The sequence below is a fragment of the Haemorhous mexicanus genome, chromosome W (genome assembly GCF_027477595.1).
Source record: "Haemorhous mexicanus isolate bHaeMex1 chromosome W, bHaeMex1.pri, whole genome shotgun sequence".
NCBI lineage: Eukaryota > Metazoa > Chordata > Aves > Passeriformes > Fringillidae > Haemorhous > Haemorhous mexicanus.
In genome coordinates this window covers 4,895,444-4,912,046 of record NC_082380.1, presented here as the reverse complement: position 1 = coordinate 4,912,046, position 16,603 = coordinate 4,895,444, and the positions used below count along the sequence as shown (strand labels likewise).

At 41.8% G+C, this 16,603-nt stretch overlaps 1 protein-coding gene across 2 annotated transcripts in view; it reads left to right on the top strand.

Moving 5' to 3' along the window:
- The window catches only part of LOC132341460 (5'-AMP-activated protein kinase catalytic subunit alpha-1-like), a 66,683-nt gene extending 51,773 nt beyond the window's left edge, over positions 1-14,910 (top strand). For both annotated transcript variants that reach the window (XM_059873044.1, XM_059873045.1), the window contains 3 exons: positions 8,847-9,333; positions 9,740-9,866; positions 12,757-14,910. In XM_059873044.1, coding sequence (XP_059729027.1) covers positions 8,847-9,333; positions 9,740-9,866; positions 12,757-13,001 — 859 coding nt within the window. In that variant the 3' untranslated portion in view covers positions 13,002-14,910. The remainder of the gene's footprint in view (positions 1-8,846; positions 9,334-9,739; positions 9,867-12,756) is intronic.
- The last annotated feature ends 1,693 nt before the right edge of the window (positions 14,911-16,603 follow it).

The following is a 16,603-nucleotide window of genomic DNA, read 5'->3' as shown; positions in this document are numbered from 1 at the left end:
TTCCCAAAATAATTAAAGCTTACACAAAGATCCATTTTCACTGAGCCCAGGAGTTCAAACTCTTGAGGCTCAAGGGGCACCAAGGAAAATAAGGGGTCCATTGATCCCAGGCGTCAGCATGATTGCTGTTTTGCAACATTGTATTTGCCTGACTCAGGCAAGGCCAATTGTCTAAGGGCAGAGCAGCAAGGCACGTTGAAAAAGGATTATCAGGGGATGCAGTGGCCAAACACAACGTATCTTGTCCTGTAACATTCACTAAGGTTACCCAAACATCTGTTTTAGGTTGGTTAACAGGCCATGTCTGAGCACTAGAAACAATTCCCAGTAAATACCATAGTATTCAGGAGGTCATCATTTATCCTTATTCTCAGTAGGAATAAGCCACTGCTTTGGAGTAATTTCCGATTGTTCAGGTAGATCAAACTTATACCCACACACTAATTGTTGAATTTGTGTGTTATTTCTGCTGCTTCTCATTGGATCACATTAACAGCAAGCACCTTGCCTTTTATGAGATGTGCAGTACCACAGTATCCCATATTCAACACATTTGCATAGGTCAAACAGGTGCTGATGTGATGGCGAGGTCCTGTTCACAAGGATTCTCCTCCGATGTTGGTGTTAAAGGTGAATCTTCTGGTGATGCAAAGGTTCTGTAAATGGCTTCACATTCTTTGGTGGAATCCACCCTGTACCATTCTCTGTGGAGACACAAGCAAAACCACTACCCCAGGTGACCAAAGGATAAGGCCCCGATATTTTACTGGATTCTGGATCCTTCACTAAAACCGGGGGTTTTTCCTTTTGTTGCAATTGTAAATGACAAAATGTCGAACAATCAGTGGGTTGGGGTCCATCAAAGAACCGTGCAAAGAGTTAAAAGCATAAAGGGCTTTCTGTAGTCTCTCGGCAGGGATGCCATCTCCGTTTCCTCCCTTCTGTTGACTTAAGAGATGCTTGAGGGAGCCATAAGCCCATTCAGTGATAGACTGGCCTGTTGGGGAATGAGAAATACTTGTTTTGTGCATAATTCCCCATAAGGCAAAAAAGGTAGTAACTCGACGGGAAGTATAAGCTGGTCCATTGTCTGTCCTTACTTCAGATGGTATACCAAGAGTGGCAAAAACAGCAGTGAAGTGTCTACAGACATCTTTAGCTGTTTCCCTTGAATGGGCTGATGCAAAAAGAGCACCAAAAAAGGTACCAATAGAGGAATGAATGTATTTTAAACAACCAAATTCAGAAAAATGGGTAAAGTCTGACTGCCAGATTTGAAGGCTCTGAAACCCTCTGGGATTAACACCTCCTGCAACAGAGGGAAAAGAACACCTTTGGCAATCAGGACAAACAGCAATAATTGCTGAAGCTTGGGCTTTGGTAATGCCAATGTGTCGAAGCAAAGCAGCAGCATTTTGGTGAAAAAAAGAATGGCTCAATTTAGCCTGTTCTATCTTATTAGGTAGAACAGTTTGTAGTACAGGCATTGTTCAAAGGTCAGCTTGCCTGTTCCCTTCAGTCAAAAATCTGGAAAGGTCTATATGCAATCGAATATGCATAACAAAGTAAGGAGATGTTCTATTTTATAAGAAAAAACAAGGAGCTGCAACCAATTAAAAAGTTGTGAATTTTCAACCTCTCTGATGCTTCAGCTCTCATCATGATTCCTGCAACATAAGCTGAATCTGTAACCACATTGAAAGGAACAGAAAATTTTTGAAAAGCTCTGACAACAGCAGCAAGTTCAACAATTTGGGGGGACCACTCAATTGTGGATACATCTGCTCTCCAGGCACTAGTAGAGGGGCCTCTCCATATTGCCTCTGATTTATCAGAGCAACCAGAACCATCTATGAATACTGTTAAGGCTTGAAGTGGAACCTCACTCTTCTTTGGTTTTTCTATCAATTGAAATAGAGGTGTTAAAAGCTTATGTTTTGGAGGATGTATTGAGATTTGTCCGCTGAATTTGGCAAAGGCCATCTGAACAGCCTCTGATTCCTGAAATATTCAATTCTAATAAAAGGTGGTAAGAGGTAGGAAGATAGTGGAAAATTCCACTCCTGCAAGAGAAGTGAGTCTTTATCAGGCCTTAACAACTAGTTAGGCCATCATTTCATGTTGAGTACTGATGGTTTTGGTCATTTGGTGTTGTAAAAAAATCCATTCAATGATAAGCAAAGGGTCTAGTGCCTTGGAGTCTCATTGATAAATCAAAGTGTGGGGTTGTTTTGCTGGATGCAAAATTATTACAAAAAAGGCAGTTCAGGCGCCCAGTGTGCAGCTTGTCAGCTTACTAAGGCATCAGATATGCATTGCAGCGCCTGCTGAGCTTGTAAAGTTACCTAGGTGATAAAAGGTCTGAGTCTTCTTTTAGCAATTCAAAGGACTTAGCTCTGCATTTGAAATTCCTAACAAGGAGCACACCCAGTTGATTGCTCCCAAAAGTTTTTGCACATCATGTAAGGTGCAAATGTTTGTCTGAATTCGCAGAGCTTGGGGGGAAATTGAATGGACTCCAATGTGCCACCGCAAATACCTCTATGGGAGGTGTTTTTGTACCTTTTCAGGAGCTATGCAAAGCCCTGCCTGATTTACAGCTTCTGTGACAAGGGCTAAGGTTTTCTCCATGACTTCCTGTTCTTCAGCTGCTACAAGAACATCATCCATATGATGATAAAAAAGAATATTAGGCATTTGTTGATGAACATGACTGAGTACCTTAGCAACATATCACTGGCAAATAGTACGGGAGTTTTTCATGCCTTTTGGTAAAACAACCCAGTGGTATCACTGTAAGGGCACCTGCATGTTTGTGGTTAAAACTGAAAAGGCAAATTTAGGAGCATCATCAGGATTTAAAGGAATATCAAAAAATCAATCTTTTAAATCAATAACAGTCAAGTGCCAGTTTTGGGGGATCATGGTAGGAGATGGGAGACCAGGCTGTAATGCCCCCATGTCCTCCATAGCTGCATTAATTTTTTGAAGATCGTGGAGTAAATGCCACTTGCCAGTTTGTTTTTTGATAACAAACACAGAAGAATTCCAAGGACTGGTAGAAGGGACAATATGTCCTTTCTGGAGTTGTTGTTGGACCAACTCCATTAATGCACACAGTTTTTGCAATGGTAGGGGCAATTGATGCACCCAAACTGGATTTTCTGTTTTTCAGGTTGGTTTTAAAGTGTTGCACACTTCAATGGCCCCCATTAAAAATCTGATTGAATTCTTAAGTTCCATTGGTAGAGAACCCCCAATAGCACCATCGGCACTGGTAACACAAACGGTTTGACTGAGGCTAGGTGTCCCTCAGGGCCTTTGATCTATATCAAGTGCCAGCTTTGATACCTACAGCTGCTCCCTCCAATGCCTGAAAGTGCCTGAGGCACTTCAGCAAGGGACCATTGTAAGGGCCGTTTAGCTTGAGAGATAACTTTAATGTCAGCCTCTGTGTCTATGAGACTTACAAGTGTTATCTCTTGTCCTTTTAATGTCAGGGTACATCAGCATGTGGGGCATTGTTCTAATATAGGTTGTACCCAGCATACTTGGGTGTTCCAGTAGACCCAAATCCCCCTTATCGCATTACATCTGTGAATGGTACGCTCATGGTTTGGGGAAGTAAAAGCAATTGAACTATTTGAGTTCCTTGTGGAATGGTGCAAGGTGGTCGAGGTGTCCAGGCCATAATCATAATTTCATAGAGTCTATAAACCCAGAGAGAACAAACAGTCTCATCAAAGAGGTGGATGACTAACCTAAAAGCAATGCATGCATATGCTGCCCTGGTGGTCCAAAAACTCCTGTGGGAAGCAAATGAAAAGATGAATCAAGTAACGTTACTGTGATGGCAGTTGCCAGGTCCAGTCCGGCACTTCCTGGTGTGGGGGGTGGTAAAGGCTGATTGTGGCGGTGGCTGGGCTGAGACTTGCTGTGTTCCGCTCTGAGGCATCAGGTGGAGCATTTTTGTCTGTACGTGGTGCCGCCCCATGCTTCAGCTCCAATTTCCCGATATCGGACGCCCTTCAAAATCATACTTGGAATGACATTGATTAGCATAATGCCTTCCTTTATGGCACTGAGGGCAAATACTGTGAGCTTTGGATCTGGCCTCCCCCTTTTGGAAACAGTCATTTTTCAAATGCCCAGATTTCCCGCACCCAAAGCATGTTTGTGGGTCCCCTGGCGTAATCTTCAAAGATGCAAAGGCATTAGCTATACCAGCCCCCACAGCCTCATAAGTAACTGTTGCTGTATGCTGAAGTGTGCCAAGGCAATTACATGCCTCAATCATTTCCAGCAGGGTGGGTTCCTCCTTAGGCAAGGACTTAAGCAGTTTTTTACAGTCCTCATTAGCATTTTCAACAGCTAATTTTAAAAGCAACACCTCTCTGGCAATGTAATTCTCAATTTGTCTTTCACAAGCTTGTTTTAAGTGGTCAAGAAATTGCATATAAGATTCAACCGGTCCTTGCTTTACATTAGTAAATACTTTTGGGGGGGGGGTCGCAGCATCGGGAACCTTTAAAAATGTGATGAGCGCAGCTTCATTAATGCCCTCAAGGGCTTCTGTAGGAATGCGTGCTTGCCCCACAGGATCTGAATGCGCCCCTTCTCCAGCCAAGTGGTCAATCATGAGGGCTGTGATATTCTGGTTTGTATGCCCTACAAATCTTACAAGCAAAGCTTCTAACCCCTTTTTCCACTGAGCATCAAAAATAGCATAGTGAGTTGGGGTTAATAATAATTTCGCCAGTCCCTTTAAATCACGTGGGGGTCATAGGATGAGTTGACAATGTAGACTGTAAAAGATTAACAAAATAGGGAGGCCCTAGCCCATGTTCTGCAGCCGTGTGGTGTAGTCCCTTAATTTCCGAATAGTGAGGGGTTCCCACTGTGGGTTGTTTCCCTTGGTGCTGCAAAGCCTGACTGGCGCAACTATTTTCGCTGCGCTATCTAAATCCCCCTCCTTAAGAGCCTTTTTCTTTAACCGCATCCAGTTATCATGAGGGTCAGGAGGGAATAGATCAGTCTCATAATCTGAAGGTCCCAGATCAATGGGGTCCCTGTCCTCTTCACTGCTAGAGCCGCAGGTAGTGATCTAGGCTGTTAACAACCGTGAGACAGGATGCCTTCCCCTCCTTTATCTGGGCAGAGGGGAGGTTGATGGCTGCAGCCACTCTTCAGTATCAGGGGCACCAGTTTCAAGTGGGTAGGGAGAGTCAGAGCGGGGTAGGAGGCCAGCAATATCTGCAGTGGATACAGCCTGAGACTGCTCTTGCTTTTTCAATGTCTCAAAAATCATTCTCCAGGACAGGAGCATACACATTGCCAGCTTGTGTCCCGTAGTGGCTAAATCATAGATCTTAACTCCCACATCATCCCAAACAGCAGTTGTAAAAATAGAGGAGGCGGTAATGTCAGAACATTTACCAGCCACCCATTTTAGAATGAGCTTCAAGTCCAGCTTTGGCAAGGACTTGCCATGTTTTACAAGCAAAGCAAGCATTAGTTCAAAAATGACTCTCTCTTTAGACATGCTTTGTCCCATGTTCCCCCTGGCTCACCTCCTTCTTCGTGGAGAGATTATTTCGGGCCCACTACTGGTTCTCGCACTAGCACTTCCAGTTCCGAGGGGCTCACCGACTGCAGCCAGATAGGCTGATTCTTGCTCTTCACACGGGACTACCAATTATCAGCGATGGAGAGACGGGGACATCTGAACTTGCATCAGAAGCCGATTTTTATTGAGAATACAAAGTATTTATATAGGGTTGACTTGTATGACACTTATATAGGGTTCTGTTTTTGGTAACAATTTCCCATTGGTTGCACATTCTTCATGACATCTGTTACCTGGTAATCATTATCTTATCACAAAGTTTCACAACATGTCTCTTGGTCACTTCTACACCAGGGAGCAGTTATCTGTGTCTGTCTCTCCCATGGTTTCTGCTCGATCAGGCAGGCCTAAGATATCAGGCTCCTTTATCAGTTCCATTGTACTCTGTCTCCATAGCTCAAGGCCTTATCCAACCTGGCCTTGAACACTTCCAGAGATGGGGCATCCACAACCTCCTGGGCAACCTGTCCCAGTGCCTGACCACGCCCACAATAAAGAATTTCTTTCTAATATCTAACCTAAGTTTCCCCTCTTTCAGTTTGTACCCATTACTCCTTGTCCTATCACTACAGTTCTTAACAAAGAGTCCCTCTCTGCCTGCCCTGTAGGCTCCTTCAGATACTGGAAGGTGCTGTGAGTTCTCCAGGCTGAACAGTCCAAACTTTCTCATCCTGTCTTCATAGAGAAGGTGCTCCAATCCTCTTATCAAGTTAGTCTTCCTTCTCTGGACTTGCTCCAACAAATCCATGTCCTTATGTTGGGGACACCAGACCTGAATGCAGTACTCCAGGTAGGGTGTCACAAGAGCAGAACAGAGGGGGAGGATCACCCCCCCTCACCCTGCTAGCCACGCTCCTTTGGATGAAGTCCAGGATTCCATTGGCTTTCTGTGAGCGCTGACTACCAGCTCATGGTGAGTTTTTCATTACTTATCATCCTCAAGTCCTTCTCTGCAGAGCTGCTCTCAATCACTTCTCTGCCCAACCTGTAGGTGTGCCTGGGATTTCTTTGACCCAGGTGTAGGACTTTGCACTTAGTTTTGTTGAACTTGATGAGGTTTACACAGGCCCACTTCTCAAGAGTGTCAAAGTCCCTCTAGATGGCATCCTTTCCCTCCATTGTGTCAACTGCACCACACAGCTTGGTGTTGTCAGCAAATTTGCTGGGGGTGCCCTCAATCCCACTGTCCATGTTGTCAACAAAGATGCTGAACAGTATTGGCCCCAGTACCCACCCCTGAGGGACACCACTCATCACTGGTCTCCACATGGACAATGAGCTGTTGACCCCAACTCTCTGCATGTGACCGGCCAGCCAGTTCTTTATCCACCAAGTAGGCCATCCATCAAATCCATGTCTCTCCAATTTGGAGACAAGGATGTCATGCGGGACAGTGTCAAACACTTTGTGCAAGTCCAGGCAGATGATATCAGTTGCTCTGCCCCATCTACCAATGCTGTAGTCCTGTCACAGAAGGTCACCAAATTTGTCAGGCATGATTTCCCTTTTATAAAGCCATGTTGGCTGTTAACAATCACCTCTGTTTTCCATGTGCCTTAGCATAATTTCCAGGAGAATCTGCTCCATGATCTTGCCTGGCACAGAGGTGAGACTGACTGGGCTGTAGTACCCTGGGTCTTCTGCTTTCCCCTTTTTAAAAATGAGAATTGTATTTCCTTTTTTCCAGTCCTTGGGAAGTTCACCTGACTGCCACGATTTTTCAAAAATGATGGATGGTGGCTTAGCAACTTTCTCTGCCAGCTCCCTCAGGACCCATGAATGAATCTCATTGGGTCCCATGGACTTGTGCGCATTCAGGTTCTTTACATAGTCTTGAACCTGATATTTTTCTACAGTGGGCTTAGGGTCTTCATTCTCCCACTCCCTTTCTTAACTTGGGGGGGTGTGGCTGGAGCACTTGCTGTTGAAGACCGAGTCATAGAAGTCATTGAGAAGCCTTGCAGAAATCAAAGCACTGAGAATTAAACATTGTAAAACTTAAGCTAAGTTCCTATCCATTCATCTAAGTCATGTCAAATAAGTCAGAAAGAGAAGTGATATGAAAAAAGATGTTGAAAAATGTTGACTACAGAGCATGGATGGATTTTTAAATCCTAAACAATTTTGTCTTGTTAGCTATGAGACATCATCTCAGTTTAAAAGATAAACTTTTGACTTTAATTGACTCCCTTAATTTTTCTAGTGGTATGTGCATGCAAAGAAAGAGGCCCACTGTAACAAATAGTAACAAAATATTCAGTTATTCAGCTAGAGCTGTGCTTTATAATCATATAGGAAAAACTTCTTATACTTCTAAGTTAATTGCTTTCATATGATGAAAGTACATTTTGCTCAATACAGTTGTGCTGAGGCATGTTCTCAGGCTCATACTGACTAGAGCTTGATCAATATAACTGCTCTTAAATCTGTAGCAATTTTTTATGCTATAGAATAGGATACTTATAAAATTAGCATTATATTGTATCCTTAGACTAGTTAAACAGCTTACTCTAGGCACACAAAATTATTTATTTCTGTATGATTGGGCAACCTAAGTATTTGGTTCCTTCTATATATTTACTTTTCACTCTTAGCCCATGGATACACTAGTAAAGAGGTACAGATCAACTCTTCTGTAGCCTTCCCTCAACTCTTTAAGGCTTGAAGAGACAGCAGGTGTTTTCTGAATGGAAAACTCATAGGCAGCTTGTTGGGGGTGGGGAGCATGTGACTTCAGTGTTCAAACATCTACTAAAAAAAAACTATTCAGTATCAAGATTTCTTTAATTTGTTAAATATTCTTCTGTATGTACTTGGGGAGTGATAGCTTTGATTGGGTAGCATATATACTTCAGTTGAAAATATCTCAAAACTAAAATTGTTTTTCTTTTTACTGCCTCTAACTACAAACCCAATGCCAAAACCACAACTATTTATATAAAAAGCTGGTTGACTTATACAAAGATATTATTCATGATCAGGTAGTTGAAACCCTTAGAGGAAAGAGGCATTTTTCAGTCTCCTGCAAAATATCTAGCAAAATCTTGTGAAGGAGATGATTACTTTTCACTATGTACTGTTGTGTTGCACAGAAGGGGACTTTTATTGACAACTGTTGATCTTTTTTGTATAGACTAAGAATAATTTTATTTTTAAAATAATTTAATAATAAAAATGCTTGCTTTGCATATATATACTCAGATTTTATTTTTAAATCTAGAGAACATGAATGGTTTAAGCAGGACCTTCCCAAGTACCTGTTTCCTGAAGACCCATCATATAGTTCTACCATGATTGATGATGAAGCCTTAAAAGAAGTGTGTGAGAAGTTTGAATGCACTGAAGAAGAAGTGCTAAGTTGTCTGTACAGCCAAAATCATCAGGACCCTTTAGTGGTTGCTTATCACCTCATTATAGATAATAGAAGAATAATGAATGAGGCTAAAGACTTCTACATGGCTACAAGCCCACCAGATTTTTTTCTTGATGATCACAATCTGTGTCGACCTCATCCTGAAAGAGTGCCATTCTTAGTAGCTGAAGCACTACGTCCCCGCCATACTCTTGATGAGCTGAATCCACAGAAGTCAAAACACCAAGGTGTAAGAAGAGCGAAGTGGCACTTGGGAATACGGAGTCAGAGTAGACCAAATGATATCATGTCTGAAGTTTGTCGAGCAATTAAACAACTGGATTATGAATGGAAGGTAAAGAATAAAGAGTCTTTACAGCAGACAACAGTAAATTTTTTTTGAGCTGTGTAATAACATAGCCTTGAAGTATGAAACTGTGTTCTCCTGTGCTGTGGAAAATAGTCTTGTGTGCCTGTACTGACTACTTGTGTTTGCTGTGCAGGAAGGGTTTGGGGAGGAAGGCTATTTATGCTGGCAGGAATAATCTTGCTAATGTGTTTAATCTTTCTACTGGGGCTCTGGGAATATGTTGAGTAGGGTGTTTTGTTTGAGGTTTTTTTGGTGTGTTTTTGTTGGTAATAAAAACTCTGGCAGGTAAACCTGAAATCACTTAATATCATCATTGACTTGAAATAAGAAAAACAATGTGCAGTGCTTCTAAAACAGTTCTAGTTACTAAGTCAAATCTCTTGTGTACTAGGTTGTAAATCCATACTATCTGCGTGTTCGAAGCAAGAATCCAGTGACAAGCGCATATTCCAAAATGAGTCTACAGTTGTATCAGGTGGATAGCAGGACGTACTTACTGGACTTCCGTAGCATTGATGGTATGTAAAGACATACATAAGTCAATGGACTTGTAAGTGGAATAATTTTAAATGCAAACATGTCTTAACTTACTTGTTTATAAGTGATGTAAGTGTTTATTAGTTTAAGCCAAGCTAGATCTGCATTGATGTTTCTTTATTCCTTCCTTGTCTAGTGTTCCTATGATCAGATGGTTAGCTGTTTCATTCCTTAAATAATCACTTTAGCTATATCAACTCTCAAACTGCTCCATTTTGTGTCTGCACCAGCACTAATATTGCTGGTGCAAAAGGGGAAGGATTGTTGGAGGTGAGTTTTGAATCAACCTAAACTGGTTCTGTGGCCTTACCCCCAAATTTAAACTTTAATTTAGATCTGAAGTAAGCATGGGAACATATTTTCCTAGTGAAGATAAAGCTCAGCATTTAGGCATGCAAATTTAACTTTAGCTGTACATTGCTGTACTGCATCTGGCTGAGATGGAGTTAACTTTCTTCATTGTAGCTGGTATGGTGCTGTGGTTTTGATCTGTGACTAAAACAGTGTTCTGGCTATTGCTGAACAGTATTTGCATAGTATCTAGTCTTTCTGTTTTCTCACTGTGGTGCACCCAACGAGTAGGCTGGGGGTGAATAAGAAGTTTTATGGGGACATAACCTGAACTGCTGACCTGGCTTGATCAAAGTGATGTCATGCTATATGATGCCATGCTTAGCAAAAAATCTGAGTGGATGGGAGTTTGGGGAAGGTAGCCATTGTTCAGAGACTGGCTGCGTGTTAGTATGCTTATAGGAGGTGGCACGTGGTTGCCTTTGCATGACATTTTTTCTTTCTTCCTTCATCTTAGTAAGCTGTTTATCTCAATCTATGAGTTTTCTTGCTTTTGTCTTTCCAATTCTCCTCCTCCATTGCACTAAGGGTAGGGTGGAGTGAATGAAGGGCTGGCTGGGGATTTAGCTGTCAGCAAAGTCCAACCCAACAATGTTAGGAGTAGACAAAATTTAAGATGGGCATACACTTTCAGTAAGTGAAGTCTTGAAAGCAGTTGGACAGATCTGTAGAAAAAACTGTTATAGAGTGACAATATCACAGCATACAACTCTGCTGTGGTTTAAGCCCAGCTGGGAACTAAGCCTTACACAGCTGCTCCTTCACTGTCCCCTGGTAGAATGGGGGAGACAATCAAAAGGATAAAACTGAGAAAACTCATGGGTTTAGATAGAGACAGTTTAATACAGAAAGCAAAAGCCACATGTGCAAGCAAAGCAAAACAAGAAATTTGGTCGCTCCTTCCCATGGGCAGGCAGGTGTTCAGCCATTTCCGTCATGCATAACAGTTACTTGGGAAGACAAATGCCATCACTCCAAACATCCCCCACTTCCTTCTTCCCTCAGCTTTATATGCTGAGCATGATGTCATATGGTCTGGAATATCCCTTTCATCAGTTGGAGTCAGATGTCCCAGCTGTGTTCCCTCCCAACTTCTCTTGCATCCCCAGCCTACTTACTGGTGGGGTGGTATGAGAAGCAGAAAAGTCCTTGATGCTGTGCAAGCTCTGCTCAGCAATAACAAAAATATTCCTGTATTTTCACACACTGTTTCAGCACAAATCCAAACCATAGTCCCATGCTAGCTACTAGGAAGAAAATTAACTATTCCAGTGAAAACCAGCACAAACTGCAAGTCAAACCTTCCTGAAAATGGAGGAGCAAATACAGACTGGCCATAATGCTTGTTTAAGAGCATAGTAGACTTAAGCAAATTATTTATAGCCAATAGTGTACATGATATGCCTAGGAAAACGTGCAATGGAAAAAGGATTTACTGGAATATGGCTGGATTACAGTACAGGATGGCTAAGGCTGAGTCTCATGACAGTTTAACCTGATCTGACTTGGCAATGAAATTGTTGCCTTGTCCCTTCTAACCATACGAGTGCTTGCTTAGATCTAGTAGTATTTGATACAGGGCACTAGTCCCTTTTCTGCACTGACCTCTACTGTAGCATAAGACAAATGCCATTCCTGTTGAAGGGGAGATGACTGCTTAGAGCCATGCAGCTGGGGCAGCTGCAGTCCTGGCCTCAACTCTTGAGGAAATACAAGCCTAGGGCATGGATTTGGCATCTCTCTCTTCCAACAGTGAAGCTGATCTGACTTGCTCTCCACCACAGCTAGCCATTCTCTATCCCTCTTGCAAACTGTAGTTTAACGTAGCTTTGATGTGAAGATCCAATGTCTTCTGTGTTCACTAACTTATCTTAGAAATAACTTTTTCTGGTGACAGGTGCAAGTCAAAACTAATGTTGAGTATTTAAAGTAAGAATAGAGATACTTCAGCAGAAAATTACCTTCAGTATGAGGTAGAAATGCTTCCATCTTAGAAGTAAACTTAAACTGTTGCAGCCCAAATGCATATTAAAGAGAAAAACTTCCAAAAATGAAGAATGTAGATGCTAGCATTTAATGTATCAATGAATTATAAGGAAATACAAAGTATGAATAACCAAATAGAAAGAAAGCAAATAAAATACTATCAAAAAGCATCTACACAATGTTCAAATTGTTATTTGATTTAACCTTATGATGCTGTCATGTTTCTGTTTTAAGTTTAAGCTAAATCTATTTAGCTATTAGCTGCTGAAACTACTTCATGAAAAATGCGGTGAGTGCTGGTCTAAACTAGATTAGATAGTCCTAGAGGACAATTCAAAGCACAAGAATAATGTTCATAAGGACATTTAATTATGTTGATATATGTATAAGCTTTAATTTTGTATCAACTACATACAGTTGCAAAAGCTGTTTATGTATTAATCAACATTTAAGAAAATCAAGATTGGAAGTGTGAAAAAGGGAAGTTTGCTGTTCTTATGATTAATTTTCCTCTTCTCTCCAATTTTCCCCCAGATGAAATTACTGAAGCAAAATCTGGGACTGCAACTCCACAGAGATCAGGTTCTGTAAGCAACTGTAGATCCTGTCAAAAAGATTCAGATGGTGATGCACAGGGAAAATCTGAAGATATGTCCCTTACACCATCCGCAACCTCTTTGATTGATTCTTCTAAGGCTGAATTAACTCCAAGACCGGGGAGTCATACAATAGAATTCTTTGAGATGTGTGCAAATCTTATTAAAATACTTGCACAATAAGTTTGAAAGTGGGCTTATTTCTTTTACAGCAATAAGCATGCCTAAATCATAGTCAGATGCTTCCAGTTACAATCAAGTTAAATTAACTAAGGTGCTGAAAAAACTAGCCACAGAATGCAATTTTCAGGAGGATCGGAATGATTATAGTCCATTATGTATATTATTTTGAAGCTGGCTGAATTCTGATTGTCCGCTGTCCAATAGCATAATACAGGTATAGGAAGTTATGTGCCCTTGGGGCAGTGTTCATAACACTTTACACTGATTGCACATTAGAATTCAAATATTTAAGTTATGCTGGCCTTCTCTCTTTTTTCACTGATAATACATACATCTAATGCACTGTAAGTAAATGTAGTTCAATGACTTAAGTATGACTTGATCAGCATTAATAGTTGTGCCTTAGTTGATCAGAATTGTCAACATCTAACAGTAATATATTAAAACTGCTGTTTCTTCCCTCTTATTTGACAGTAAATGATAAAGAATAGTTTAATGCATTATAATATACTACTTTTAATAACAGATAAATATGATTAAATGCATGCAAATCCAACCAGGTGAAAATATATGTAGGGGCTTTGTAATGCACTAAGGGTAAAATTCTGTGGGCTGTAAGTAGAACAATTCAGGTCATAGCAGTGGTGAGAGGCTTAATGCTGAGAAGACTTGGTACCCTATGGGCTGAAACAAAATGTGGTTCTGTGAAGGAGAACTGTCAGTAGATTCCTGATCTGTGCAGATTTAGTAGCCCACATCTTAGTGTGGTAGCAGCATAGCAGTTCCCCATTGCTACTGCAGGCTGAGAATCCTGTTCCTTATAAACACATGCATGTAGTTAAAAGCACAGCTCTATGGCCTCTTGCATGCTATTCCAGAATCTAAAATTTTCACTTTAAAAATATGTTCATACTTTGATACAGCTGTTTATATCATATGCTACCTTGCCATATATTTTATAGAATTCACATTGCAGTTGAAAATACATATATAGGTTTAGGTTTTTCAATGCAGCTTTTATAGTGAACTCTGCCATTTAAATTGTGTCATTAATAGTCCAACTTTTCAGTTGAACATTTAAAACTGATCACAACAGTTTATCATATAATCATAGAATGGTTTGGGTTGGGTGGGACCTTAAAGATTACCTGCTTCTAACTCCCAGCCATGGGCAGGGACACCTTTCACTAGACCAGGTTACTTGTAACCCCATCCAACCTGGCCTTGAACACTTCCAGGGATGGGGTGTCCACAACCTCTCTGGGCAACCTGTGCTGGGGCCTCACCACACTCACAGTAAAGAACTTCTTCCTAATAGCTAACCTAAACTTGCTCTCCTTCAGCTTAAGGCCATTCCCCCTTCTCCTGTCACTGCATGCCTGTCCTGGATTGCTAAGCAAACTGTATTCTATTTGCCATCTATATGGCAGTTGTCTTCTGTTAAGTGGGCAGTTTTCCTTATCTCTTCCACAACCAATCCTCTTTCTGGGGAGACATCTGCTGATAACAGGCTATTGAATGTCACTGCATGACTGATTAGAACTATAGCATCCCATTGTGAGATGCTCCACCCAGAGGGAAGAGCCAAGCATTCCTACCCAGATATAATCTTGAGATTCTGGAACACCAGCACGGCTTTCTCCACTGGATTTCCCAGAGGAACAGCTGCCTCTTCCACTAGATCTTCAGAGGAAGACTACACCTTTCCACAAGATCACTGCTCCAACAGAACCACACCTGACACTCCAGGAGGACTGCAGCCAAAATTCCAATTGGACTGCTACCAACACCCTGACCAATAGGGTGTCAGGTTGTGTTCTGACTCTGTCACTGTTGTTTTAGTTTACTGCATTGTTTATTTTATCTTTTTATTTTCTTCCCTAATAAAGAACTGTTATTCCTGCTCCCATATTTTTGCCTGAGAGCCCTCCTTAATTTAAAATGTATAACATTTTGGAGGGAGGGGGTTTACATTTTTCCATTTCAGGGGAGGGTCCTGCCTTCCTTAGCAGACACCTGTCTTTCCTAACCAAGACAATGCCCTTGTGAAAAGTCCCTCTCCATGTACCTTGTAGGCCCCCTTTATGTACTGTAAGGCTGCATTAAGGTCACTCCAGAGCATTCTCTTCTCTAGGCTGAACAGCCCTAAGTCTCTCAGCCTCTCTTCATAGGGAGGTGTTCCTGCCCTCCAATCCTCTTTGTGGCCTCCTCTGGACTTGTTCTAAAAGGTCAATGTCTTGTGTTGGGGGCTCCAGAGCTGGATGCAGGACTCCAGGTGGGATCTCACAAGAAGAGAGTAGAGGGGCAGAATCACCTCCCTCAATCAGCTGGGTATGCAGTGATAGGACGAGTGTTGGAACCCAGGGCACAGGGAATATTTCTCTGCCTGTCCTGAGAAGTCCTGATCCCCAGGAGAACACTGCTTTTAACCTTTGTCCATGGAGAAAGTTTCCAAGACTTTGGATGAATTGGAATCTATGAGTGTGTGAAATAGATAGTAGTATAGTTTATCACAGGGTGAAAAAATTAAGAGTTTTGGGGTTTTAGTATGGAGGTAGATCAGAGACAAGATGGAGGATTTTGGGCGTTGTATGATCTCCTTGTTCTTCATCTACTCCATTTTCTGAAGTGTTGGGAGCACAGGGTGATTGGTTAGAAAGAACTGCAATGCAGATATTATGTGGACAGAAAAATAATTATTGGTAGAAAGGTAGAAATAAAGTATATTTTAAGAGTTAATTGGACAAAACAGCTTTAAAAGACCTTGAATCTGTGTGTCTTGTAAGATGATTTATTGTATTGTAATGGGAACTTTATACTCATACTCTTGCTTTTGCTCTTGTTCTCTTGCTCTTGCTTTTACTCTTGCGCCCTTACTCTTACTCTTGCTCTCACTTTTCTATGCTCTTAGCTCTTGCCTTTTACGTTATTACCCTCTCATTCTCTCTCTTCTCTCGGGCCTGCTCCGAGCTGCAGCTGGCAGCTCCCAGCAGGGCCCTGTACCCACGCCCTTCGCAATAAACCACAAGTTCCACGACTTGGCTTCAGAGATCTCTCGTCTCCGTCCGTCCCGACCGTGCTAACCCCCAGTCTCGCCTACAGATGTCCGGATGCAGAAGTTTGGAACCTGGAGAAGACCTGTGGGCTATTTCTCCAACAGCTGGACAATGTAAGGAAAGGATGGCCAGGACACTTGTGAGCAGTTGCTGTAACTGTTCTATTGATCCAAGAGGCCAGGAAGCTCATGACTAAACAGCACATAACTCTTTTTGTCCCTCACATGGTGATATCCATATTAGAGCAAAAGGATTGCTATACCCCATCAGGATGCTCAAATACCAAGCTGTGCTTTTGGAACAGGATGATGTGGAATTAAAGATGACAGCAGCCACAAATCCAGCCATGTTCCTCAATCCAATGGCAGTGGATGATGGAGCCCTGGCACATGATTGTCTCCAAACTATCAACCAGGTATATTCCAGCAGAACTGATCTGCAGGACGAACCAATAGAGAATCCTGATTTAGAATCGTTCACAGATGGGAGCAATTTCGTGAAAGATGGAAAACTGATGGCAGGATACCCAGTGGTGACTACTACTGA